The sequence below is a fragment of the Rhipicephalus sanguineus genome, chromosome 7, assembly GCF_013339695.2.
Source record: "Rhipicephalus sanguineus isolate Rsan-2018 chromosome 7, BIME_Rsan_1.4, whole genome shotgun sequence".
In the NCBI taxonomy this organism is placed as follows: domain Eukaryota; kingdom Metazoa; phylum Arthropoda; class Arachnida; order Ixodida; family Ixodidae; genus Rhipicephalus; species Rhipicephalus sanguineus.
In genome coordinates, this window is record NC_051182.1 from 95,059,442 (window position 1) to 95,086,970 (window position 27,529).

The following is a 27,529-nucleotide window of genomic DNA, read 5'->3' on the forward strand; positions in this document are numbered from 1 at the left end:
CAACGAAGGCTGCGTCGCAGCGCGGACGCAGAGGAGGAGGGTCAGCGCGGGAAAATGTTGGCGCGACTGGCCCTCGCACGCCTCCGATGCAGAAAGTAGTCCGTGCCGTGTCGCGTGCATGCATTCTCACGGCGGGAGAACGCTCGAACAGTTCCGACAACCGGTCAACAGATTAACGGTTGGTACGGTCTCGGCGGTTTCCAGAGAATAGAACGAAGTAATCGGAAGAAGGGACTTCGCACTCGCAGCCTGTCTTGTGTATGACTGCGCTCGCCTGCTCGGTGAGGGCCGCGGGGCGCGGCGGCGCGGCCGTCCAAAGTTCGCCCCGTGCGCGCGCGCTGGCGAGCTGGCTCGAGCGGGGCGGGGAGCGCAAAATATGCGAGTAAATATATTTTTTTTAGCAAAGCTGGCTAAATATTAGGGGTGCGCAAATTATGCGAGGGCGCAAATTATGCGGGTAAATACGGTATATCACATATTATAAAGAAAAATGAGCATGTTTGTCATGACCCGACTAATCTGCACAATATCTTTTTTTTTTAAATTGAAACAAGGTATGCACAAATGTCTTTTTTTGGGGGGGTTCAAAGGAAGTGGAAGCAACATTGAATAGTAGCAGGATTTGACTTTCGGTAGAATGCAAGTGATGACCTGTAAAATATGTTACTTTTTAAAAGTTCCTATACTTAGTACATATAAGCCGGTATAACAAGCTTTTAAACTTAAAAAAATGATGAATCGATGTGAGGGTATTACATATGTTCATTTAACCTTGAAGTGGCGCTTCGCAGCAGTGCGTATTTTTTCTGGAAAGGTGTATTCACTCTACAGCACCCCTCTACTGCAGTGAAACCACCTTTACAGGGGGGTTACATGCAGACACCTATTTGTTCATTTCGAGTACTTCGAAATTTCCAAGAATTTAAATTCAAATCAAAGCGAATTCAAATACTGTAATATTCGTTCAAATATTCGAAGTGCTCGAATATTCGCACAACCCTAGTAATTTAACCCTTGCACCTTACATCTTCATTATACAGTCGAACTCCGCTACAACGAACTCCGCTTCAATGAAATTTCCGGTACAACGAAAAATTCTCGGTTCCCCGTCAACAGTCCATAGGAGTCAATGCATAAATATGCTCGCCACAACGAACACTTTTTCTGCTGCCGTTCCGCTTCAACGAAATTTGACGATGCCATTCGGGCTCCAAAATTTAATTTACCGTGCAATAAACACAATCTCGGACATTTTGATGCATTTTAGAACATAAAAATACGAATTCAATGTCTGAATCGCGTGTTGGAACCACCAGAAACCGCCGCTGTTAACTGAGCATGGGGGCCGCCATTGCTTGATAGCGACGGCGATCAGACAGCCCTGCTTTCGCAACTAGCTTAAGTTGCTTCTGAGTCGCAGACAATCCGAAGCCAAAGCTCAGTTGTCGACACTGGGGTGCAATCGCGAAACGATAGCTTTTCCAATGCCTTTCCAATACTTTTCGCGCTTCGCTAGTGGTCAGAGCGACGGTACATCCGCCACAACCGCGTTATCGACGCGAGCAGCCGTGGGGTGCAGTCGCGGTATGGTGCCTTTTCCAATGCCAATGCTTTTCGTGCTTTTCGCGCTTGGCCAGTGCGACCGGTGGTCGGAGCAACAATTCGTCCGCGTTATCAACGGGATCAGCCAGCCGCGAGTGGTGGATAAGAACAGCACAGAATAAGGCGTAAGTCATCGCTCCGCGATAGCACGCCTGCATGACGCCGTTGTCGGCGAATAGCCAGTGTTAGCGTGTTGGTGCAACTGTGCAGTTCGTGTCGCGCCCGTGCTTGTTTGATTCGTTCGCGGAAGCCGTTGTTTCTGCGTGCTTTTCAACGTGACGTCGCTATGCATATATGAGAATCGCGTTGTAACGCTGCTGGGGACGCAAAGGAAGCAGCAGACACTTTTTGAATATTGGAAATAAAAGTTTCACTGTTCTACTAGCTCAGGTCAGCCATATTTTTTTCGATTTCACTACAACGAAATGTTCGCTTCAACGAAAATTTTTCCGAGCACCGTCAATTTCGTTGTAGCAGGGTTTGACTGTACACTCTAACCTCATTATAACAGTCGCATCTGACACGAAAATAAGTTCATTATATCCGAAAATTTGTTATAAACGTATATTCGTAACACTGCATATATGACAAGACTAGCCTTCATTTACTTCGTTATAACCGATAATTCGTTATATCCGTGTTCGCTATATCGAGGTCGAAAACTCTGAGCGCATAGCATCCCGATGCGGAGAGCGCTGCCGTCACGCACCTGCAGCAGCTGACCTAGGTGCATACGCTCAAAAGGCGTAGTGTTGAACTGCGTCGTCTGCTACGGCAGCGCATGCTGGCCGCATTGTTGGGCTACTTTCTGAGGCAGTGCTTGGAGACCGAGTACGTTGTGCTCAGCTTTTGGTGCCTCTTTCTTGTCACTGCGTATTATGGTACCTCACACAGTGAAGAAATGTACGTGCACACTCTCAGTATCCTGACTTCAAAATAGAAAAACGAAGCATGCTGTCAAACGAAGTTCTTAGAACCCCACTTTTGCCAGTGAAGGCTCAAAGGTTGGTGTTGCACGTTTAGTAAAGATTGTGGGCTCAGTTCCCGCAGTAACAATGAAATCTGCACGATGCTTCCAAGAGTAGCATGCTTCCAGAAAATGCGGCCAGCGTATGCCACGATGTGGTTAAAGACTCTGTTCTTGTCTGCACATGCGCAAACTGCTGCCGCCGCCCGACTCCAGCGCTCACCACATCACGATGCCATGAGCTCCGAGTTTTCCCGTAAGTGTGAAACAGTCTGTACCAACTAGCCCAACATCTTACGCTACTGTTGCTAACGGGTGTCGTGGCTACCTTGACCAGCATCAGGGTAGCACGCCTCATGATTTTGCAGTCCAGCAGGCGGCAGACGTAACGGTAGAGCTCCATGCGCTTGTCCAAGCCCGTGAGTTGAGCGCATTGCGCTGCGTTCATCACAGGAGCCACAGGGCCTGGCCGGGAGAGCTTCAGATCGGCCACTGTTGGCTGCTCAACGCCCAGGGTCTCACACAGCCGCCGGTAGCGCGCCATCGCTGAGTTGGCCGCACGCCAGGGCATGTCCCGTGCCACCTGCACGAGAGTCACGTGCAGAGGCTTTGAAGGCAAGAAAAGTTCCGCAGCATGTTACATTCTCTGTAACACTTGGGAGGTGAAAGCCTACTTCACACTCAGTGATGCATTAAGTTATGCAATCGGGGAACAGACTTCCTGCAAGATGTAACGAGCCACAGTGTGTGAGAGGCACACATTAAATTACAGAATCTTGGTGACACGAATCTCAAGGGGGAGCGAAAATATTCGTATCGCCCGAAATATTGTATCATAAAAGAACTAGCAAAATCCATTTTCAAACCACGATATACGCAGACAACACTTTTATTTCTGAAGAAAGAACTCGCACATGTCTTTCTGGGATACACACGAACGGACCAATAAGGGATGATGCAGCTGGCTGCCATAAACACGTGCGCCAAAGCTTCACTTGCGCCCAACTGAAAACTAAGTGCCAAAGTCCGCTCCACCATAGTCGCACGGAACGACAGGAATGCTGAAACACTTCATGCTTTTTTATGACTCCATTGCCTTTAATCTACTGCTGCATTAGCCACGTACCTTTACAAGGGAGGACATCAGATATAATGGTTACATATAGAAGTGTGCGAAGATTGAACATTTGGAAGATCGAATCGAATATTGTCATACTTAATTCGGTCTCCGGGAATAGGCTTCCCATAAAACGCTTAGCAGCGCTGCTGCTCTTGACAGGCAGCGCCATCTCTGGCAGAAAGATAGAAACTGGGGTGTAAGCAGCGCGTTTTCCCTTCTCTCCGCCGTGTTGCCGCCCGCTTCTGTGCACGTGCAGAGCTCTCGCGGCGCCTCACAATGTACTGCCTGCAGTGCGGGTTCAAAAAGATCTCACAGCTGGACAAGCACTTCCGAAAAGCGAACTTGATAAAAGGAGAAAGGCTCGTCAATCACGTTAACGGTGAAGAGCAGACGATCGACGACAACGACGCCCGACTCAAAGCGAAATGCATTTCCCAAGTCGCGATTACAACGTGTAGGACATATACCTCCAGGTAAGTCTCATTCTGTCATGTTAAAGATGAATAATGGTCCACATGCACTCCGAAATGAAGCCGTACACGCTATCGATGTTCTGCGGTGTGGACTATGAATCATATCATTGTTGTTTGATATGGCATGCTTACAGTAGCAGCCATGTACTTTCGTGAACAAACGTTTGCGGCGTGCAAAAAAAAGAAATTAGACGGCCATGGCACTGTTTCCTGAGAAGGTTGTAGTCAAGTCCTCCGTGCCGCTGGAGAATCACCCGCCGATTAAGACGCGAGGCAGCTAGCTGAGCTTTAACCACTGTGAAGCAAGATGAACTGCTCGCCTCGTTTTTTCGACTCTCACATCATGCCTGCAGTCTCTTTTTATGATATCGACTTGACAGGCATATAAAACCTGCTTCGCGAACGCGGCTAGAAAATCGCACAGTCAGAAGGTGGTTACTTCAAGGTTGCAATTGCAAAGCATGTATTAAGTGCCAGTTATATTTAGCGGCTTAAATATATATCACACTAATAAAGTGACAAAAACAAAGCAAAGCTGCAGAACGATGTCAAAGCTTGCTGAAAATGCACAGGCGTCCGTTCCGGCGTGATAAAGCAGCCTTCCCGACGCGTGAATTGCAGGCGCTGAACTTTTGACAATGTGCCAAGTTCAGTTGAATTCAACCAACCGCGCAACGCTAACGGTATAACGCGAGTGTGAACATTCAACAACGACGGGTAAGTCTCACGACTACGGGGAATAAAAACACAAAGTGGTTTCACCTACAACCGCAACTGAACTTTCACAATGCGAGAAGACAGCGAGTAATCATTGCTGTAGTCGCTGCATGCATGCGCCGCGTTACTTACCGATTTAGGTAGTCGAAACGAACGAAAGCGATGAACTCAGACAGCCAAAATAGAAGGCGGGACAGCACTGTCAGCTATCCACGCTTGCCACCTTCATTTCACGTGCGACACGCCCGGGAATCGATACAGTTTCACACGTGAATCGCGTGCCTTGGTGTTGTCTGCACTGTTGTGGCAGCGCACAACGCAGCAATACTTCCACCTCGCGTCCACTTCCGTGGGGTCGCTTCTGCCATCGCGGAAATGCGCAGCTTCGCACAGCGAGCATCTCGGTTCAATGTGCCGAGCTGTCGGCCCCCGAGTTACCCGCACCGACAGAAGAACGCGTGCACACGTGCGCTACCGCTACCGTGAAAGGGGCTGAGTCGGCCGCGCATAAGCTCCAGAGCTTTCCGACAGAGCCGCGGCGCGGCGCGGCGCTGCCGCGGCGCGCCACAAACTTGAGCTTGGATTCCCTATTGGCCTGGTGTGCGACTGATGGTGGCGCTGCGAACGGTGCCTGTATGACGTCAGAGCGGGGATTCGCATGCTTTCGTCTGCTACGTAGGCCCAGCGCCGTGTTGAAACCACCGTTGTGGTAAATCTCAACAAAAAAGCAGTTCAATTAGTCATCTTGCGTATGGTGGCTACTGACACTGTTCGAACAACCGTGGGTCTGCTTTTAACGTTCATTCAGAACTACATCTCTTTGTTTCTTAGAACTGCGGCCGCTTGTCTCCGCGGCTATGCTGAGCAATGGTGAAGTACTGCTCCGTGCCTCAGTGTACTTCGTCCGCTTGTGATAAAGGCGTTAGCTTTCACAACTATCCTAAAGATCCGAAGCTAAAGAAGTGGATAGTCAAGCTCAGGATGGGAAAGCGCCCCACACCTTCATCAACAGTGCGCAGCAAGCACGTCGCGGACAGTGACTTCTGCTACCCACCGTACGTGCCACTCTTAGGTAAGCTTGTGACCGCGTTTAAGCGCCTCGCCAATACTTGAGCCGTTTATTGCACGCAGGCTGTAAGCATAGGCGACTTACACCATGCAGGTGCGGTGCCGTCCCACAACCTGCCGCGAAGGCCCCTAGACAAGGAGCCGACGAAGCGGCCTCGGAGTCGCCTCGCAGGAAAGCGCGCCTCAAGATCTCAGCTGAGCGGCGCAGGATATCTGAGACTACGGCTGCATTTGGATGGTATACATACGTATTTTACTTATGAAGCCAAGCTCGAACCTAGCGGACTGCTTCTCATAAATTCATAAACGAAACCTGTTGCCGCTGTTTAGTGCACATTCTCACCTGAGGCAGTGCAGACACTGTTTTAAAAGCGGAGCTCTTTAAGCTTTTTGTTAGGCTGCGTGGCGTGGAACTCGACCCAGCTTGCCTTTGCCACGTTAATCTCTGTGGCCCTGTGCGTGGTATAATCAGCGATTAACTATCTGTTATATTCTAATACCCATGCGACGGCCCTGTGCGGTGTTAATATGAACTACGACGTAATATCGTTCTTACTGAACCAACATTACGGGACAAACTGCGATCATGGGCATCGGCAGGGGGTGTGCAACAAGGCGGCACTTGCGCACTTGTTTGCAGGACGAGAGCTGCGACGGTGATGCGATCTCCGTTGACGGCCTCTACCGCGCATTGAACAACGTGGCCTGCGTCGTACACCGCCTAGCCCTCGATGAGGCACCGCAACCTTTCACAAGCTTTATCGAAATACTTGTAGATGCTGGAGAACGGCACGCTTACTGAAATATCGAAAGAAACACCCAAACTAATTAGTATCGCACAGCGGAAACAAGATAACGAGGAGAACACTCACACATAGTTTCACTTTCTTACCATCAATGCGGCCGGTGGCATCGGCGCACTCGTCGGCCATCCGGGGGATTTCTTGGCCCTGTCGATTGGGCCGCAACTAAAACAAGTTAAAGATTACACTCGAAAACATTCGTTGCAGGCGTTAGTTGACCGTCGCGAGGCTGTTCGTTCGACAAAGTTCCCGCCTGAAGCAGACGATCCGCATACAGGAGCAGCGGGTGCTGCAGCGCGGTCGAGAGCGGAGTCCCCGCTCTGATGTCACACGCGAGAGGGCGCCACTCCAAGATCTCGAGGCTAATAGCCCATATGCGTTAATATGAATATTTCAAAATATCATGTATGTCCAAATAAACACGAAATTAGCGTAAAAATACGATAATTTCTGCGGTCATAAGCTATACGTCGCTTGCAGAGCCAGAATTTGATAGTCCACACACACTGAAGAGTTTTAAAATTTGCACTTGATGCTCAGTTTATGTTTTTCATGTTAATTTGTCTTAATGTTAGGGTACGAACGATATTTTGTGTTAACAACGAAAACAGTTCAATTCAAATTCGATTCGCTTCTTGCACGCATTAGCGCTGCTCTAAAATGTTTAGGCATGTGCTTCAGTGGAAATTTCGCGTGCCTTTTTTTTTCTCACCCGAAGGAGCTGATATAAGCAACATGTGCGTTCCTCCGAAAAAAAAAAAAAAAGTGGTGAAATGGGGCCTTGCGGTTTTGGCTTCGGAGAGGAGCACGCGCCAAAGCACAAGACATGCATCACATCCCTCTCCCAGAAAGAATGACAAGGCCTGAAAGGAGGAACGGAATGTGCTGGCCTCCGTCGTGTTAAGAGGGAGGCGGGGCGTGCAGCGGGGCGCCGGACCCCGCACCTCTCGCGTTGTCACAGCGCTGGGGAGGGGAGCAAGCTCCATGCGTAAGTTCCCGCCAAATTGTAGCTCTTTCGAGCGAGGACGTGCTGAAACACTGCACAGCAGTGCACAGAGACGGGCAAGCACTCGGAGGCATTTCGTTTGCCTTGATCCCGGAGGCGGCCGTCTCCCATTGCCGAGGATTTGAAGCGAACTCGTAAGTGGCATTTTATTTCCTCGGTGTATTGCATGGGGAGTTTTGTCTAGCGAAAAAATCAAATTTTACTTGCACAACTGATGCGTCAATCTGGTCATCTCTTCTAGCTGGCAGATCAGAAATGTTCAGGCGAACGGAGGTTATATTTGTCCGTGGACCCAAGACTTCGTTGACGGGCAAATACCGTATAAACGCGTGTAAGGGCCGCACCCGTGTAAGGGCCGCACCCGTGTAAGGGCCGCACCCCGTTTTTCCGCGTAAGGGCCGCACCCACACTTTTCTCAACCAATACGTATTCAAAATGCGCGCACGCGTAAGCTTCTAGGCGTAGTTGATAGATGGCGCAAGGAAACGCAACCATCATCATCGTCACCAGAGTATATATATATATTTTTGGATTTTATTCGTGTTAAGATGTTCGTGAAGTGGGCTAAAAATTTTAACTTTTTTATTAGTATTCATAGACCCACCAACTAAAGGTTAAAGCAGGATTTTATCTTTAGCTTCTCACATCTCTATACAAACGCGCTATCGGCGCTATCCATATCGGCATTAGCATCAACAACTTTGGCATGGCGTTCGCGTTGTTCGGTTTGTGCAGTTCAGCCAGCCATTTGCTGTAGTTTTCTGCACTGTTCGATGACCTTCGTGCTAGCTTGTTTTCTACACGGCGTTCACGTTTTGGCAAGATGGGCAAGTACCTGAATAGCTACACTGCTGGCTATAAGTTGAAGGTGATCGAGTATGCTCTCGAGCATGGGAAACGTGCCGCCGGCAGAAAATTCGACGTTGGTGTGCTCAAAAAGAAGCCTTGCGAAACACCAACAGCACTAAGCGCGCTTTCCGAGGAGAGCAGTGCAAGTTTCCCGATTTGGAAGAAGACTTGCTCCGCTATGTGACTGAAGTGCGGAATGATGGTCTTGCACTCACAACGGACATGCTGCGTGTGAAGGGACTAGCCTTGGCGACTGTACTTGGGTGGACCCTATCTGCGTGGAGCTCGGTGTCGACGGACATTGTGTCCCGAAGTTTTGAAGTCGCCGGATATCTAACAGCTTGGATGGCACGGAAGATGACTGCTTGTGGGGTGAAGGCGCTTCGCAGCACACCATCTCATCTCGAACTCCAAGTCTGAGGACTCGCCAAGTGACGACGATTGAGCACGTATGTCGCAAGAAATGTCGTATACTGCAATAAACACTCTTCGATCGCTAACTGGTGCGTTTTTACTTTAAAAAAAAATGTCGCGTGTATGGGCCGCACCCTGAAAATTGGCCCTCATTTCTTGAAAAAAAAAGTGCGACCCTTACACGCGTTTATACGGTATGTCAGATTTTCTTGTTTTTTATTTGTGGCATCTTATTGTAAGACCGTGACATATTTTGCCGTTTTCTCTAGGGAACACTGCAACAAGGACTGTAGTGTGGATAGCGTGCTGCGCTGCTCTCGCCAACTGAAAAGAACTCTGGTAAGATGCATGCTTGGTTACAAAAGTCTCACGCAATCGCTTTTCACATTGAATTTGGTTGCAGGTGTGCTGTAAATGCCGACTGCACAATATGTGACTGGCCCGCGGCCGCTTTGAAGGTAAGATTGTGTTCTCATTAATCTATTTATTGTACCATTTGTTTTCCAGTGACATAGCCAACAACGAAAACCTCGATCCATCCTGTCTCCACATATTATCTAGTTTGTGCGCTGTGGAGCTTGAAGCACTTCTTGGAATTTCAGCACACTCGCATTTATTGTAAGTGCAGTGTTTTTGTTATTTGTGCAGCGACAAAATTATTTTGTTTAGTTGTGTGAATAGAGTTTCTAGACGCGACATGTCTGTGCAACTGGTCAAGTAGATAGTCTACCTTTCTCACAGTATTATTCATTGTTGTTTCTTTCAGTTTTTCCCGACAGAACAATGCAAGTCTCACATCTCGACGGTAAAACGTCACATCTGCGCACAGTGCCAAGAGCACGAGAACTGGCCGAAAGAAGGGAGCCGAACCAACAGGAATGCCGTCCGTCTTTATATTTATATATGTCAGCTTTATCATACCGTGATCACATGGACTGTACGGTTGCGTTGCACAAGGGCTGATGCATTGAAACGCTCCGTGCGAACAATGTTGTATGGAAAATTAATGCAACTATACAATTGCAAAATAAAGACCTAAAGAGAGAAAACTTATATTCACGTCTTTCTTTTATTGTGTGTTACGTATTAACATGTTAACAAGTGCAGACCGCTGAGGCGTTTAATTCCGTCTTACATGTGCACTCTGCCCGTAATTCAGATAGAGTTAAATGCCTCTATAAACTGCCCGTTGACATTAAATACGACACGCACCAACATACCAGAAAAACAGTTGATGCGTTTTGTTAGAACACGCACAAAAAAAAAGCCGAGCAATACTTGCGAGAAACGTCCGCAACCGACCTACTGCCGTCGGTAAATCGACGCTTATGTAAGGTCGGGCATTAGTCAACCCGTGAGCGGCATGCACTCAGCCTCGTCGGCCACGGTGGACGGGCCTACATTGGGTGCCAACGCAGGCCCACATGAGGCCAATGTCAGTCTCCGAGACCGGCCCTACATCGGGTGCCAAGGTTGGGCCAACGACAGTGCAGTTGGCCAGCGACGTCAGGCCGACATTTTGCCAAAGATAAAATGTTGCTTGGGCTATCAAGTGTCACAGTTGTTACTTATTTCTGTTTGAACAGCGTGCTCATTTCGCAAACGCAGCCGCTGCAGCGTGCTCATTTCGCAAACGCAGCCGCTGCAGCGTGCTCATTTCGCAAACACAGCCGCTGCAGCGAGCGAAGTGACCTTTGTACGCTCTGTAACTTCAGTGTGAACATCGCGGTGAAAGCACAAGCCATACAGCCCCCCCTCCTCCATCCAGGAGATAAGCGTGCATGCAGGTGACCACGCCCTGTAGGACGAAGTGCACGAAGGCGCACGTGCGCGACGCTATGAGCGGGGTGATGACCTTTAAAGCACGCCGCTCGCGCAATCTCGCTGGTGAGCAAGAAAGCACGCTGAAGTAAATGGTATATATAAATAGCTCATCGTTAGCATGCTGAAAGACGGTACTCTTCGCGGCCTAGCTGTCTAACGCCGCGCGCTGCGGAGCGAGAGGTTGCCCATTTGATTTCGCATGTCGGAAAGTATTTCTGAATTATTTTGCTTTGTGGCTGATATATAGATATATATATATACATATACGGGACATGACGGCGACGCCGACGGCAAAAACCAGCCGAGGGTGTCCATACAATTGTTATCGCAATAAAAAGAAGACTTCTTGGCATGAGCGTGCGCTTAATATGCTACAGATGGCTATGCTATAAGTGGTCTTGCCAGTGTTACGTCAAGCTACACGAAACGACGACAGCATATGACAGCATACGACAGCCCAGGCCCCTAAGGTGCTCCGCACTTAATAATATATATTTCTGAAACTGCACCATGGGACTCGCCATAATCAAGGTAAACCGACCGTGCTCAGTTTATCTGTCGAACTTAGCAGGCAAGGCCTGCACACAACAGGGTTCATTATTCTTTTTTTCTACAGATGTTTATTTGTAGCAGATTGTTGAACTCTCTTGCGTGCTCACCTTGGTCCAGTGGCCAACTCCGTGCTTCTGCACCAACTCCAACAGTGTGTAGTCTTCATCCGGCGTGTACGGGCCTGAGGCACACCTCTGGGTTAAAGTATTCTTGTAGCGTTCTCTGCACTGGTTGCCTGTACGGCCAGGCAGCATGCTTGCCACCTGCAACACACAGTCACAATGGTTAGTCAATGAACACACTTTAGAACGGTGCACGAATGGGCTTTGGTAGAGCATTACTTAAAGGGTCTCTACAACATTTTTTCATGTAATCATCGAATGACCCATCGGCATTCACTGTATCTGATGAATTGACTGCCGCAAAAATTTTTGGAATCCGTCAAGTGCAAGGGGAGTTACAGGGATTCATCGCACGCCTAAAGTGTTTTCGTTCTTCCGTCGTACTTACAGCGCGCTGAAATCCACACAGGGAGAATGACAAGAGGGCAAGAAGCTACGTCTGTACGCCAGCATGCATAATGAACTTGAGCACTTTCTTTTCTTTCTTTCTTTGAGTGCAAGGTTCACTTTCAGCATGATCACGAGTGCACAGGTGTAATTCTATATTGCATAATTCTATAACAATATAATGGATAAAGGTACGGGGTGGCACTCCCCCCAGCTGCCACAGTAACTGTGCAACTCAAGATGCTCAAATCAGCCAATGGCTCTGTCCATGAGCTTATGACACAGTTGAAATTGAGTCTATGGCATCGTTTGTCAACAGAACAGCGAGTGATTTCTAGCTGACTTTGAGAATTAATCATAAATTCCAGGCCGCGTGGCGCGCTTTGGCTCCCATGTTCCCAGGAGCCTCGACTACGGATCGGCCACATTTTCTGACCATGTTCAAGTGTTGCAGCATCTTTTAAGCTACCATGGACAGCACAATAGAGACAGAGCAGACAGATATAGGCAGAGAATGGCTAAAACATACTTGCATCTCAAATGGCAAGCAAAGCGATAGTGCCCACAGGGCCACGGAAAATGCAAGGAAAGGCCTCTTGAAGTGTAACATGCCTTTGACCAGCCAATGTCCCCATAGAGCTTAAAGGCAATGAGCAGCATGACATCTTCCGGCGCTGTCCAGGGGCCGTGTTGCACGCTGGGATCCATGGACCGGTAGTAGCGGCGCATCAGCTGCTTCTTGGACCGGGTGCGCATGAAGTGCGCCACCTGCAAGAACAAGTGTGGGGAACCGATTGAGGCTCGCCTAATATCGAAGAGCAGCTGAGGCTGAAGCCACACTGACGAGATGGACGCTGTTCTTGCCTGTTGCTATTTTTTGCCCTGTATCCTCCTGAGTCCCAGCTATAGAGAATTGTCCAATATATTGGACAAGTCGTTGTCGCCCGCTCCAAACCCAGCACCCACTATTTGCCGTTGAAAACTATTTTTTTAGTTTTTTCAACGTCTACTAGTGCCCTCTGTCAAGTGTGGACAAAATCAATGCAGCGGCGCACCTGGAATCTAGTCCAAAATGGCAGCGTTCAGCAGTGGCGTCTTCTACGGCCGCTCTCGTCAAACTATGTATTCAGTCAAATACATTTGCCTTGCATTTCTGAAGCTTTTTTGCTTGCTTATCATTTTTAAGTAGCTGAGGCACGTTCCAACATTATTTTCGCCGTGTTATTTTGTCCTGATGTCCAATATTTTAGACATCAGGACCAATTCAAGTCCTGATGTTCAAAATATTGGACATTGCACCACATACAAACCCCAACTTTTACTAAGCTATGCTTTAACACTTTTTGCCTACGTGGTCTATTCGAGCTATACTGAACTTTCTGAAAAAATTTGTGCACCTAACTTTAACCCGGGACTCAGGAGGGTACATTATTATTATTAATATTATTATTGCTTTCTATATTGTATTTAGCATATTGCATTCTATATTATTGGTTTCCTGTTATTTCATCTCCTATTTTAACTGTTCTCGCTTGTTTACCACCTGCTAATATACTGCAAATTTTTAAATTCCACTTTTGTTGTAGTTTTTAACTGAGGGTCCCGTTTTCAGTATTTATACTCGGGGACCCTCATCTGTATACAAGCATTATGTAACTAATGCTTATGTCACCAATAAACTCAAACTCAATAGCAATCAAGCATCGCCAGACATGGTTGGTGCAGTGGAGGAACCGCCATTCGACCTTATGGGACAGATCTCAGAGCAGGCCGAAACAGTAGATTCGGCACACTTCGAAAGCACATTTGACACAGTGTCAAACGCACACCCATGAGCAAAAGTATACGGACAACGGAAACGCGAGCCAAAATCGCCGTCTACATTGTCTAGTTGCGAGCCGCCTGCTGCCAAGAGCACTGCTTAGACGCAATAGCTGCAGACAGCATTACTCGGATGGAATTTGTCAGAGAAATGCTCTCGACAGCAGACGGCTCACCACTAGATGGCGCAGACGGCCGAGGTATACTAGAGTTACTGTATATGCTACCTTTAGGTAGCAGAGTTGCGCATCTGTCTTCAAACGCCGCTAGCAACCATGCATTGCGGAGAACCTGCCGCTTGGGCCAATCTTTTTATTTCTCAACGCCTCCGCTACAGCGAACTGAATTAACACTAGCCATCGACAGCCAATGTTTATCGCCGGTCTTCGACACGCCAGACAGGTTAATCGGCGACACAGTAGGCATGTCGCCTGCAAAAACGAAGTGCGACTTCACCGCATAGCTGTGGTTGCTAGCCGGACCTATGCGCTACACTGCTACCTAAAGGTAGCATATACAGTGACTCTAAGGTATACTAGAGTTACTGTATATGCTACCTTTAGGTAGCAGAGTTGCACATCCTGTCTTCCAAACGCCACTAGCAACCATGCATTGCGGAGAAGCTGCCGCTTGGGCCAATTTTTGTATTTCTCTACGCCACCGCTACAGCGAATTAGATTGACACCAGACGTCGACAGTTAAGCTAATCACCGGTCTTCGGCAGGCCAAACATGTCGATCGGCGACACGGTGGGCATGTCGCATGGAAAAATGGAGAGCAGTTTCGCCGCATAGCTGTGGTTGCTTGGCAGACCTATGCGCAACTCTGCTACCTAAAGGTAGCACATACAGTAACTCTAAGGTATACGGATGGCAATGGTCCGTATACTTTTGCTCACGGGTGTACATCTGTGCACCATATGGTCTGAATTATCGATCCCTTCCTTACACGTTTTCGCATCTCTGATGTATTGAACTGCCGAGGACAAGCTCAGCTTCTCAGCAATACTCTTCCGCTTCTTGCCTTGCAACAGGCCGGCTGGCTCTTGTTTAGTGTTCTGCCGTGCTCTGACAGGTGGCAGCACACACCCCTTTTGCATGGAGGAATTAAAACGTGACAAAAAGAATCATCTGGTGGCATCGGTGGCACCAGTGAGCGAAAAAATCCTGATGAATGCAAAGAATAAAAATTAGGGTTCGAGCTAGAATCAAACCCAGGCATTCTGCGTGGCAGTCAAGTGTTCTACGACAGAGCCATTCCACTGCTTGAAACTGCTTTGGAAAAAAAACCTTATAAAAGGGGTCTCAAACACGCAGCACCCTTGCTCTAAAGGGCGTTCAGAATCGGCGTTCACATTTCTGTCATTTTGGAGATAAGTATCGCTATTTTTCTCATCTGAAAAATTCCTACCAGAAATGACCAAACGGCACCGTTAGCTGGAATTTTGTTCAAACTTCTCCACCCCCCTCCCTACAGCTCCATTCTGCTTCACCGTCCCATCCTGGGCCTAAATTTTGCAACTGTGGCCCACTAGCTGCGGTGTGTTTGAGAGCCCTGCTGGATTCACGCCATGCAAGGAGTCCCGTCAGCAGCTATGCAATACAGTGTAGACCACTTACAGTGATGCTACCGAGGACTTCTGATTTGGAGCAATTTTTGGAGCATCAAAATTTCCGTTTTAGAGCACTTTGGAGCAGCAAAAATTTTCATCTTGGAGCACTTTGGCGCAGAAAATTTTGCACCTGGGAGCACTCTGGTGCAGCAAATTTTACATCCTGGAGTGCATTACAGAAGCATATTGCATTAACATTCAAGCCTCTGAATATGATTATGGGGCTCTTATGAAGGCTAGAAATATTTCGATTCATTGAAAATCTCATGGAAAAAAATCATCTAATGAAAAAATAAGGGCTCATGCAGTTGAGTGTTCTGGATTAACCTCTTCGGCGATTATTTTCGACACTAACAAATAAACAGAATACCGGTTCAATAAAATTGCATTTTATGAAATAACACTCTAAATACATCTATGTGGTTATCAGCAGACGTGGTAGACAAACGCCGCGATGTACAGCAGTGCCTCAATTCTAAAGAGTCACACTGTCCCTAATGCATTCTCCAAGGCGAAAGCCAGGTTCTTTTTCTCCTCGATCGATGTGTTGATCCTCCCCCTTCCTCTCTGCAAGCTTTCTGCACCTCACCTGGTTTTGCGCTAGCTCCATGATCGAAGCACCGATCACGGAAGCAGTGTAAAGCGACGATGGCATGTGATGGCGTCATCACGTGACGTCACTATACTATATGACGCCATGATGACGTCACAAGTTTTGACGATCTATGACGTGATGATGACGCCATCACATGATGATTTTTTTTGCATCAATCGATTGACGCCGCCGACGGTCAATTTTCATGTTTGATAAAGCATCTAAGGCTTTCGCGATAATATTGTGTATTGAACGTTAACAGCCTGGCCGTTAACAACATGGCCTTACATACCAAGCTATCCTCCACCATGTCACCTCTGTGCCGTGCGCGAAACAGCTTCGCTTATCATCCCCTCCACATATGAAGTGGCTCCTCAATTTTTTTAAAATTTTTATTTTGATACCAGTATATGGACACTCTCGGTGGATTTTTGCCGTCTTCGTTGCCGTAATTTTTTGTATAAAGTCCAAATTAATAACATCACCACGTGCATTCTAGCCGCGGGTAAAAGCTCGCGAGCTTTGGCGACGAACGCGGCTGAAGCAGCCGTCTGTCTCCGTCGCACGGAGAGCGCCTGAGATAACATCTTCCCGCGTGCGGGCCTGCCGTCAATTGCTCACCAAACAGAGAGGAAACGCCCCACCCGTCTTTCGTAAGGAGCACAAAGGGACGCCAGGGGAGTGGAGGGGGGGGAGGGGACCGCATCGTTCGAAGGGCGCAGTCGCTTGCGCGCGAGCTATCTCGAGACATCAGGTGACGGTTCGTAAACTTGCTGTGCTCTCAACGCTTACTTCGCGTTTAGAGAACTCAGAGCACGAAAACGCTTCGGTTCCTGGAGCAGCCATATTCCCTTAATGCAGCGTTTTGCTGAGTTACGCGAGATCGGATCCAAAAGAGTTAGCTGCTAGCCTTACTTCGTTTAACAATACAATTTGTTGGTATCGCATTCATTGCTTCGCCCTTTAGCGAAACTGAGTTTTTTTTTTTACCGTCAGCTATTGACCATCGAAAGCGAGGGGCGGACGTGTAACATGGCGTAACCGCTTCACTGTGGGCCGGCAGCGACGGGCCCGCTACTGACAGCTGTGCATTTGCGGCTGCTCCGACCAGGAGATAGGCTTTTATTAATGAGATTACATTTTTTAAAAAGCAAGCATAAATTCGAATTAGAACCCTAGCACGTGAGCTCGAAAGGGCAGGGCCTTTTAGGGGACATTTACCGCAGAGTGATTACAAACTCGGATGTGCTGATGGAAGGAATTACGAAAAGGCTCTTCTGGATGAAGATTCATGGATAAAGCATATCTGAGGAAAAGTGTAAAGGCGTTTCCACCGTTCACGTGCTCTTCCATAAACGCGAAGCAAGGAAAATTCGACATTGTTCCATATATCTACTGCGAGCGATCCCAAATTCGACATTGTTCCATATATCTACTGCGAGCGATCCTGCGAGCGCGGCATCGTGGCTTGCTCGGGACGCACGCTCGAGCGCTATTTATTCAGCGGAATAAATCTTGGTCCATTGTTGCGACTTTGGCAGCCCCAAGATCAAGCTGCACATGTTCTGACGCGCCGGCGGTGCGATTGCCGTTGATAGACGCCCCCAGACCCGAGGCTTTGGCGCAGTTTGGCGCAATTTTCGTCGATATTATCAGGATGGCGCAGTAAATACAATTTGGCGCACTTTGGCGCAGTTGGCGCAGGAGTGGAATCACTGCACTTATAATGTAAGCTGCTGGACTTGCAAATATCCGCACTATAAGCAAAATAACATTATTCAAAGACTACTGCATGTGTAAAACATGCTCGGCAAGCCACCACACGTGTCTGAGAATCAATGCATACAACTGGCGCACTTTTGTCCATTTAATTTTTCAAATGTTGAAAGGCTAACGTTGGAGGATCCTCACTGTTAAAAAAGTGTCAAAACAAAAAGAAAAAAAAAGAACGCTGAGAAATCGCTATCGTGAAGAGTTGCTGACCAAACTTTTCAGACCTCTCCTTGACTATAGAAACTTTTCTGTGGAACCGCTTCACACAAAAACTGTGCTAAACAGTGACAAAAATTTGGGATGCTGTGTGGTGCCCCGCTCAATCTTGCGGGCACATGCACAATATCACAAACTACCGCGAACCACCACCTGACAGTTTCGCATAAAATCCATGCCCTCGCCTTCACTGGCAAAGTGATTTGACCTTTTCCAAAATGCAGCTACTGCAAAAAGTTTTGTTTGTCGCGGTACCAAACCGCAACCCCTACCCGCAGCCACTACCGACACGGGAGCTGGCGTTTGCTAGGCCTAGGCCGCAAGTTGCATGCTCTCGCGAGATGCATGTCCCAGACAACACGGAGATTGGGCATCGAATAGATCGCACTCACGGCATCTACTACAAACTTCCGGATATAACAAATGAATGCTGCGCTACGTTCAGGTTTGTTATATGCGGGCTTGACTGTAATTTACCGTACAATGAACAGCCCACAGCACCCATGTTGTAAGCACCTTTCTCTCTGATCTCGTCTTTTTAGCACTCTATAGCTTGCCAATTATATGAATTCAATTTATTAAACAAAACTGGCCAAGGGTTTTGGTTAAGGGGGGCTTTAAAGCAGCTTTAGCCGCATTGTCCACACAACCAAGAAATTAGAATGCCGCAGGCCATCCAGACAGCACCCTTCCGAGGCTACATTCCATGAAACCCACCTCTTCCCAGCAAATGTTGCCTCCCTTGGTACAGATGGCGGCGAGCTGCAGCAGTCGCCGATTTTCCTCCTCCGAAAACGGGCCTTTGTTATGGCACTTCACGGGACGTCTTGAGCATTGTTGTGCACACTGCAATGCACTGCGGCCACTTTCCGTCTCCTGGGTCACCTGCACACGTGAGACCAAAGGCTTCCCTAGCTGGTTTGATATCCTAGATAACAGTGCGTCAAATACAGCCACTTACAAAGCATGCATTTTGCTGCACAATGAATATGAAAGGAAGATGAAAGCAACAGGGCCACTATGTAGCAATGTATCAATGAAGCTAATTTTCCCGCCAACCATGGCAATCAATAATGAGCTGAAGTATCTAGCGCCTCTAAAGGTGTCGTGAACCAACCCTCAGGCTCGGTGACAAAACACATCCTAAAGATAGCAGACACTGCTACGAACATCTCAGCCAAATCGTGCAGCCGTATTCGGCAAAGGGAGTTTAGAAGCGGAGCACGAAGTTGCCATTTTCTCAGGCACCCTCTTTTTATACAGAGGTCTGTGCTCACTCTCTTCAGAGCTGCGAGTGCTTGCTGTTTGACATCGAACAGCAAGTAACATGCTATTTGCCTATAGCCAGCATGAATCAAGAGTGCTGTTTGTATCAGATGCGCTTCTTGTCACAGGGTGCCGCCACATGCAAGTGCCACACTACACATTGTGCTAACATTACACAGTGAGCCACACTCGTGCACAGGAATCACAACAGGAGAGAGTGATCACGTTTCATCACGCGGGCTGACATAACTTCTCTCCTGCGTGCAATCTCTGCCTGTGTAGCTTCCAGCGTGCTAGTCGGGATGAAAAGAGAGAGAGAGCTATTAAAGCACGCGACAAACTCCCGTAACTCAGCTCATTCATGACGGATTCGAGACACTTTAGGGGCAATCGATTTGTGAGACAATAAACTCCAAAAATGAGGTCATTCGATGATTACTTGGAAAGGTGGTTCATGACCCCTTTGATGGTGCAAGTTATAAGAATCAGCGTAAAAATCTTAAGCTCTGAGGCTTTACATGACAAAAACATGATAACGTAACATGCAGCTTAACACAACGCAGTCGGAGAAGTCGGCATGAACACCAGCGATGCAAAAAATCATTGCCATGTGACGCCATCACCCTATGACATTATCGTGACTTCACAGGTTGCCAAAATTTGAGACACCATCATAATGTCACATGACGGCGCCATCACACGACATCGTCACTTGGTCAAAGGTCATAGTGAGGGAATCCGGACTTTTGACCAGCAGAGGTACTTTAACATACACCTCAATCTAAGTACGTGGGCTTTCTTGCATTTTGCCCCCATCGAAATCACCATTGCCTGCGATTCTTGCGCTTGTGCACACTTGGTAATCGAGGCCAAGCTGCATCAAATGTTCTCACGATGTGACACTTTCAGTGCCACATCGCGCTTTTATTAATGCTTAAGTTCAGGGGAAGATGGAAGCTTGATGAAATGAAAAATCCGTGAATTTCTTACGAATAATGCATGTTGTTAGGCCAGTCAGTCATACATCATTAAGCAAGGTGCTGCACAATAAAACATCAGCAAGAAGAGGAAAAAGACTGCACCCATGTTTGCCCTCTTTTCGTACATGTTTTGTTTGCTTTGTAGAAAAACTGAACTCAAGAGGTAGTAATGGTACAAAAAAAGTCTTCTGCATTTTCCATGAGTATGTAGAAAGAAAAAGGAAAAAATCACATAGAGTAGAAATAAATGCAAATCTGTCTTCCAGAACTTTGTGGCACTAAATAATTGCATCTAGACTAGCCACATTATACATACAAATGAAAAACACTGCTGGAGTAGCCGGGGGGGGGGGGGGGGGGGGGGGGGCATGTCACAAATGTCACAAAGGGTTTAATTCTTGAAGGCAAGCAGTGGTCGGGCTTAGTTCCATCTGGGTGAGGTGTCTACCACCCTCTTAAGTTGTATTCCACCATAGTTGGGATGACAATTTTAAGGAAATGAAGTTGCTTGTAAGTGACCTTTGTTGATGGGCTGAGGAGCTTGTGCATAAAGGCCTGAGTCATTGTGGCAGGCCCATGAGTTAGTGTTAGAGCATTAACAATGGTATGTCACGTGATAAAATGTTCATACGTGCATCTGAGCTTTGGTAAGAGTAACAAGTGCTGGTAAGAGTAACAAGTAACAATGTGACAATGGTGAGGACTTTGTTGTAACGGTGATAAACGATGCCTATCACCACCTGCTGTGCAAATTCAAGCAAGTCATCAAACTTGGCACGGAGGTAGTGTGCCATACTAATTTATTACAGTGCGAATTTATGAAATCCACAATTTTGTTGGGCACCGAAACATTATGACAGTGATGTCGGTGTTTTTATCGCTAGAAACGCATCTTTCAATGCATTTGTATGAGGTCTGACTACAAATTACTGCTACGACCATTACGATTAAACAAAACCAGTGTAAGTATGAAACACACACAGCGAATGCGTAGCAATGACTGCACCTTGTCACACTGTACAACGTGAGAAACTTGAGTCGACGCCTCTGACCCATCTGTTGCCGACAGGAGGACGACTAGACCTCCCAAGGGCTCTGGCTCTGTTTGGCATGCCTGCGGGAATTTTTATGAATGAAACAGGCTGTAATGTATTTACCACAAAGCTCCATGTAGGCACTCTGACGCTAAAGCAAATTCGACATCTAAAAGTGAATGCTTACAGTGTCAGGCCGTCCTATCGTTTCACAGGGTCCAGCCAAAGGTCGAAGGACATCATTCCCAATCGTTGCAAGTGGTATCTCCATCTTTATCGAGTCCTCATCCATTCGAAGTGCTCCACAGAAGCCCAGGCAAGCAGGTCTTTCTTGATCTTGCATTGCTGGGTCAACCTGAGCAAGCACGTTGAAGCACAGGCTGTTCCATAGAATCTTGCACAGATCTGGCTGCCCTTACAGAATACCGTTTCCACCTCAGAAAAGCAAGAGTGCAGCAGTGGTTACATCAAGTTGCTTATTACAAGGTTTATGTGACTCGTGACTCAAAAAAATACATGGTAATCAACATTTGGCATATCGACCACACAATCTTCACCATGGGGACACCATGGGGACACGCAAGGGAGTAGTCAGAGGGTGAGGGTGGTGGAAACCGGTGATTTTATCCTCAACAAAAATTCCTGGCTACACCACTGCACAGCCCAGCTTTCAGGCTCTTTCTCCTGCACCAAGGCAGGGATTGCATTATGCCGTCTTCTAGCCAAAAGAGGTATACGCACTCTAAAAATGCTCACACCCTTAAAAGTGTCCCATGCATGTCACCCGTACCTTCAAAGCAATTAAATAATTACTGCACTTGAACTCTCCCCAGAGCTGTACAGCTCTAGATAGGACATCCATCTTAGAGCGAAAAACTAGACATGGAAATTCCATATGTACCTCAACAACGTTGCTTGTTGGGCGAGTTGGAACAAGTCAGTCATAATGGCATTTAGCGCAAACAGTAGACAAAGGACAAAGGAGAGGACTGTATATATATGTGTGTTCTTCTCGAATAAATTTTAGTTGGAAGAATGCGCTGCATCCACGTCCTCTCCTTTGTCTAAATACCATAATGTTCGCGCTAAATACCATAATGACTTCCATATGTAAACACCGACAAGGCTAAGAAGGCCTTCCACGATATGCCCCGCGAACAAGTGACCGGAGATGGCAGCATAACAGCTGATTTGGACGACAAAGATGAGCTTATTTGGAAGAAACTCTACACTCAATGCCTCAAAACATCAAAAGTGCCAGTGAGCTGGAAAAATACCAACATTACATTGGAACATTACCAACATTACAAGAAAGTAGACATAAAATACTTGAAGAATTATACGCCTATCAGCTTATTTTCAGTGATACACAAAATGTTTACAAAGGTATTTTCAAACTTGGTAAGTGAAAACACTTTACTTCACCCAACCTAACGAGCAAGCCAGTTTCAGGAAAGGATACTCTATGGTGGTCACTGTTATGTGATGAACCAGGTGACTGAGAAATCTGCTGAACACAACCAAACCCTTTATTTAGCTTGAATAGACTACAAAAAGGCATTTGACTCAAAAGAGATGCCGCCAGTCTTGAAAGCACCGAGTTACCAGGGGTGGCTGAGGCACACATAAACACCCTAGATGACATCCACAAAGACTACACAGCTACCTTGCTTCTCCCAAAAAAAACCTGTAAAATTGCAATAGAGAAATGAGTCATACAAGGACATACAATCTCTCTAATGTTGTTCACTGCATACCTAAAGAGGTATTTAAACGGCTGGACTTGCCAGAAACAGGAATAAAACTTAATGGAGAATACCCCAGCAACCTAGGATTTGCAGATGACATAATGCTCTTTAGCAATGATGGCGACAAATTGAAAAAAAGAAATAAATAAGCTAAAGACAAAGATAGTGATGAATAGCCTGGAGAAATAGTTCACGATTAGAAACCAACCAAAGGAGTCTGTACAAGAATATGTGTACCTAGGTCAATTGCTACCAGAAGATCTTACTCACGAAAAGGAAATTTACCAAAGGATAAGGATGCGCTAAAGTGCATACGGCAGGCACTCCCAATCAATGACGGGCAATCTGCCACTGTCCTAGCTATACAATCACTACATAGTGCCAGTTTTAACATGTCGGGTTGAAACATGGAGGATAGCAAGGAAACTAGAGAAAAAGCTAGGGACCACACAGTGTGCAATGAAATGAAAAATGGTAAGTGTAACAATGAAGGTTTAGATGGCAAAATGGATCAGAGAAACAGGAGCAGTGGGTATTATAACCACCATTAGGTGAAAGAAATGGAATTGGGCCGGGTACCTAACGCATAGGACAGACAACCAGTGCTCAATTGTAGCAACAGAATGGCTACCATGGAGTGGAAAACACAGCATAGAGTTCCCTAAAATTAACTAGAGGGGAACTCTGGCGCTGCAATCGTTCAGCTACCATGGGAATGATGGGTAGTACACAAATTTGCCTAGTCTTCGTGCTTGCGGCTTCAACGTACTTGTGGCTTTGTTTATTGCTGTGTTTTGGCATTCGTTTTGGATAAAAGAATAGACCGTTGTGAACTTTGTGACCAGGTTTTATTTGGTGAGCCTAAAAAAAGTTAAAGTCGTGAAGTGAAACTGATGACTTTTGCTGAACTTTGTTTTGCGACAAAGCGGATGCAGGCAACGCGCAGCCAAACGGAGCCAAAAGAACGAAGTTTAGACAAATTTGTGTACTACCCATCATTCCCATGCTGGCTGAAGCGTCATGCGTTGCAGCTCCCATAGACACTAGCGCCAGAGTTCCCTCTAGTAAGTATTGTAGGAAACTCTATGAAACGCAGTCGAGGAAGGCAGCGAGTTATATGGAGTGACGACATTAAGAAGTTCGAGGGGTTACATTGAAATCAGCTCCCACATGATAGTGTGAACTAGGTCTTGCAGTTGACTGAAAATGATGAAACAATCGTGCGCATGGGGAACAACTATGCGCAGAGCATGGAGGAAGGAACCATGTCTTAGGAAAATGTCTAAAAATGCCTATCGAATTCCACACACCACTGCCCATCATACCTCTCCATCACTTCAGGGTCAGCTACTCTTTTCTTGTGCACCACCGCAAGAGTCGTTGGCATGCAATACGATTGGTGTTGACTACAGTACAGTCGTTTTTCAAGCTTCCCACAAAATATATGCTCCATTGCATGGGCGTCGGCAGGATTTTGTTTTGGGGGGTACAAACCTATGTTGCATCGCCGTGGGGGGCCTGGGGGGGGGGGGGGGGAGCAAGTGCTCCTTTTGCACCCCCGCCGACCCATGCTACAATGCCATGTTTTCTCTGTTGGCACCACGCACAGTCACAGCTTTCGCTGTGACTGTGCTGCGATTTCAGCGCAGGCCTGGCGTTTTTTTCATATCGGTGTCACACGGGCACTTTTGATCGCGATGAACAACATGGTCCAAACTAATCCAGGCCGAACTTGGCGCAGACGCCAGCGTAATCGCGATCTGCTTATCCCCAGGGCGGGCCTGATCGCGATTAAAAACGACCGTGTAGCAACACCTGATCCGGATCTCTCCTGATCGCGATCAATGCCCGTGTGACACCGACGCAACAGTGGTCATGGCACGGACGCTGAAAGCGTGCTGTCAGCCTGTCACCGATGCCGGTTTGACCAAGACGTGGGCGTGTATCTCCCAGTAACTATCGACTGGTGCAGGCGGTGATGCAGGAATAAACTCCGGTTATGTTCAGTCGGTTCAATACATCGGACACGCATTCAATTTCTCGGCACACGAGAAAACTCCGACCACACTAACCAAAGTTTACTTACTACTTTGTTCGGCGTACTACGGAAATCCACGCCTGTGGTCTCTCTTTTTCGTACCATCTCGCTTGGAATTTGTAGAATTTCACTACTGACATCAACCCCTTCATGTTTGCAGTGCTTTTATAGCAGTGAACATGACATAACTTTTCTGTACATGCACGAAATACGCTATCGCAAACGAGAAACGCGCTGAAGACGCGATCAACGCGATGTCGACGGCGATGTGGCTATTACTTTTGGATCGGGTCACCTGCGTGACCTGCGCTCAATGCGCGGCGTAACCAGCGTAACCTCAACTAAATATACCTATCCCTGTTTGCAACATTATGACGTCACTGCGAGTGCCACACCCACAAGGCCCACCCTAGGAGCAGGGGCTGGCGGGCAAAAAAGTTCCGCCGGCCGAATATTTCTGCATTGCAACTATGTGTGTGTGCACAATACTTCGATAGAAATGAGTTTTTTGTTTATAATAAACTGGCTTAGAATGTAACTGGGCGTGGCAATCGCCTGCATATCTCGCAAGGCTAGATCCACCTGCAACGTAAAATATCCTCCACCTAACATTCAGTTAGGTCAACATAACGTTTGGTCAACATATGATTTAGTAAGAATGCCTCGTCGTTGATGCGAAAGTGCACACTTTTGTTGTGCTGATATGATGTACACTCGACTATATTACTGGTGTTTGGAGAAATATTTGCATAGCGCGGACGTGAACATACTTAATTTTTATCAAGACTTTTATATTGCAGTTTTAAACCCCTCTAGCAGTTTAAACACAACCGGTGGCAGCATGGTTTCGAGTTGCTGAGTGTGAGGTCGCAAATATAGATTCCCAGCCATGGCACGAAATTCCCGTGGCAAAAATTTTTAAGATAAATAAATTAAAGCACTCGTTAAAGTCTATTAAAGTGAAGTTATTCCTCATAACTCGTTATGCATTTTTGGGATGTTAAACATCATAATTTAATGAACATATAAGCTGGTGCAGAATTCGCTTTACCCGATGCCTCCAACATGTTAGTTAACTCATTTTGCTGCTTTATATTTCGTACAAAGACATGCAAGATACACTGTCACTTCACAGAGATTTAGCCATAAAGGTAAAGTTAGCAAGAACACAGAAAACAAGTACTTGCACTGTTTTCATTAAGACCACTGAGTTCTCCGATAAAACATACCTTTAACGGGTTCATGCATTCTCCGTGGCAAAGAGTAGATGCAGCTTTGGCGATAGTACTAAAACATGCTGTGAGCTCATGCACAGTCATACCTATCAGCCCTGAGATTATGCACATTTTCTTCTGTACACAACGCGTACAACACAGATGTATGCACCCGCAGAACATCACGTCAAATTCGTTCTTACCTTTACTAAAACGTTCCGTCGACAACCGGCCACTGCGACTGGCCCCATTAGATACAACATGTGCCAAGGTTTTCGCAAGCAAACTGCATCGTTAATTGAAGTACACCACATCATGTACAATTATAAAACATGCTTCTCAGGGAGGTAATTTCAGTGACTGAATTGTGAAAAAGAGCGTACGTAGGATTGCGCTCATACAGCTGGTGGACAGTAGGCACAGATAAGAAATTTCAATAACCAATCCCCGAAGGCATCAGATTTATATTCCTGGCACCGGCGGCAAGTCAGCAACCTTGTACAGGCGACCAAAACACCACCCCCGCAGGATGTCATAGGATCCTGCACTGCAGAACACAGTAAACTAATCAAGAGCAACAATTTTTCCATCATGATCTGACGAGTCCACCCCGACACAGCGCTAATATAGTGTTTGGCATGGATGTATTGCTCTGATTGAATGCACATTTGAGAACCACAGTGTAGGACTCTTGTGTAGGGAGCTGGACAGAGTGTGGGATGAAAGGCGCGCCTGAGAATAAAGATCCTTCAATACGCACCTTTGTTTCTCTCGACGCCCGAGTGACTGTTCGCATCTTATAAATACCCCTAGGGCTTACACATCACCACCTTGCTATTTCATTTACATGGTAATTGACAAGTGATGATCGCACAAAAAATTGAAATATATTAAACAGCCGTAGCGACCGCTCAAATCGGAATATTGTTTTCCCACTCCTGCGGCGAGTGACATGCCAGTGGCAATACGACATGCTCAGGCAGTTTCATTACCGTTTTGTTCACATCTTAAGCTCTGATACAACATGTTAAAGGCCTATAGTTCGAATACAACATAGAAGTCCGCGGCATTTCTTCCTCAAAGGCAGATGCACACGAGCCGGCACCAATGGGAGCCCACTATAGACTGACGTCACGAGCAGGCAACGGTGACCCGCCTTCAGAGCACATCGCCAAGTGCATGAGTGGGAACATTTCTTTAGTCGTGTAGGCTCGGCTGGCATGCTTCGGTCGTCAGGCAGGGCCTCTCCAGACTTAAGTTGTATCCCACTACAGTGTGTTAAGCATACTTGGAAGTACCAGGCACTGTCCCTGTACACTCGTTTGTGA

At 47.0% G+C, this 27,529-nt stretch overlaps 1 protein-coding gene across 3 annotated transcripts in view; it reads right to left on the reverse strand.

Annotated features, from left to right (window-relative positions):
• LOC119399602 (snRNA-activating protein complex subunit 4) overlaps positions 1–27,529 on the reverse strand; it is a 155,158-nt gene that overhangs the window by 16,524 nt on the left and 111,105 nt on the right. Inside the window, exons 1-7 of one of the 3 annotated variants that reach the window (XM_037666408.2) lie at positions 25,036–25,257; positions 21,389–21,556; positions 21,174–21,281; positions 18,639–18,806; positions 12,517–12,672; positions 11,503–11,658; positions 2,898–3,152 (exon numbers count right to left, since the gene is read on the reverse strand). The exons of 1 other annotated variant lie outside the window; for it this stretch is intronic. In XM_037666408.2, the coding sequence (XP_037522336.1) occupies positions 2,898–3,152; positions 11,503–11,658; positions 12,517–12,672; positions 18,639–18,806; positions 21,174–21,281; positions 21,389–21,556; positions 25,036–25,092 (1,068 nt within the window). In that variant the 5' untranslated portion in view covers positions 25,093–25,257. Of the gene's footprint in view, positions 1–2,897; positions 3,153–11,502; positions 11,659–12,516; positions 12,673–18,638; positions 18,807–21,173; positions 21,282–21,388; positions 21,557–25,035; positions 25,258–27,529 lie in introns of those variants that run through there. One more of the 3 variants, XM_049417783.1, reaches the window with a different exon arrangement.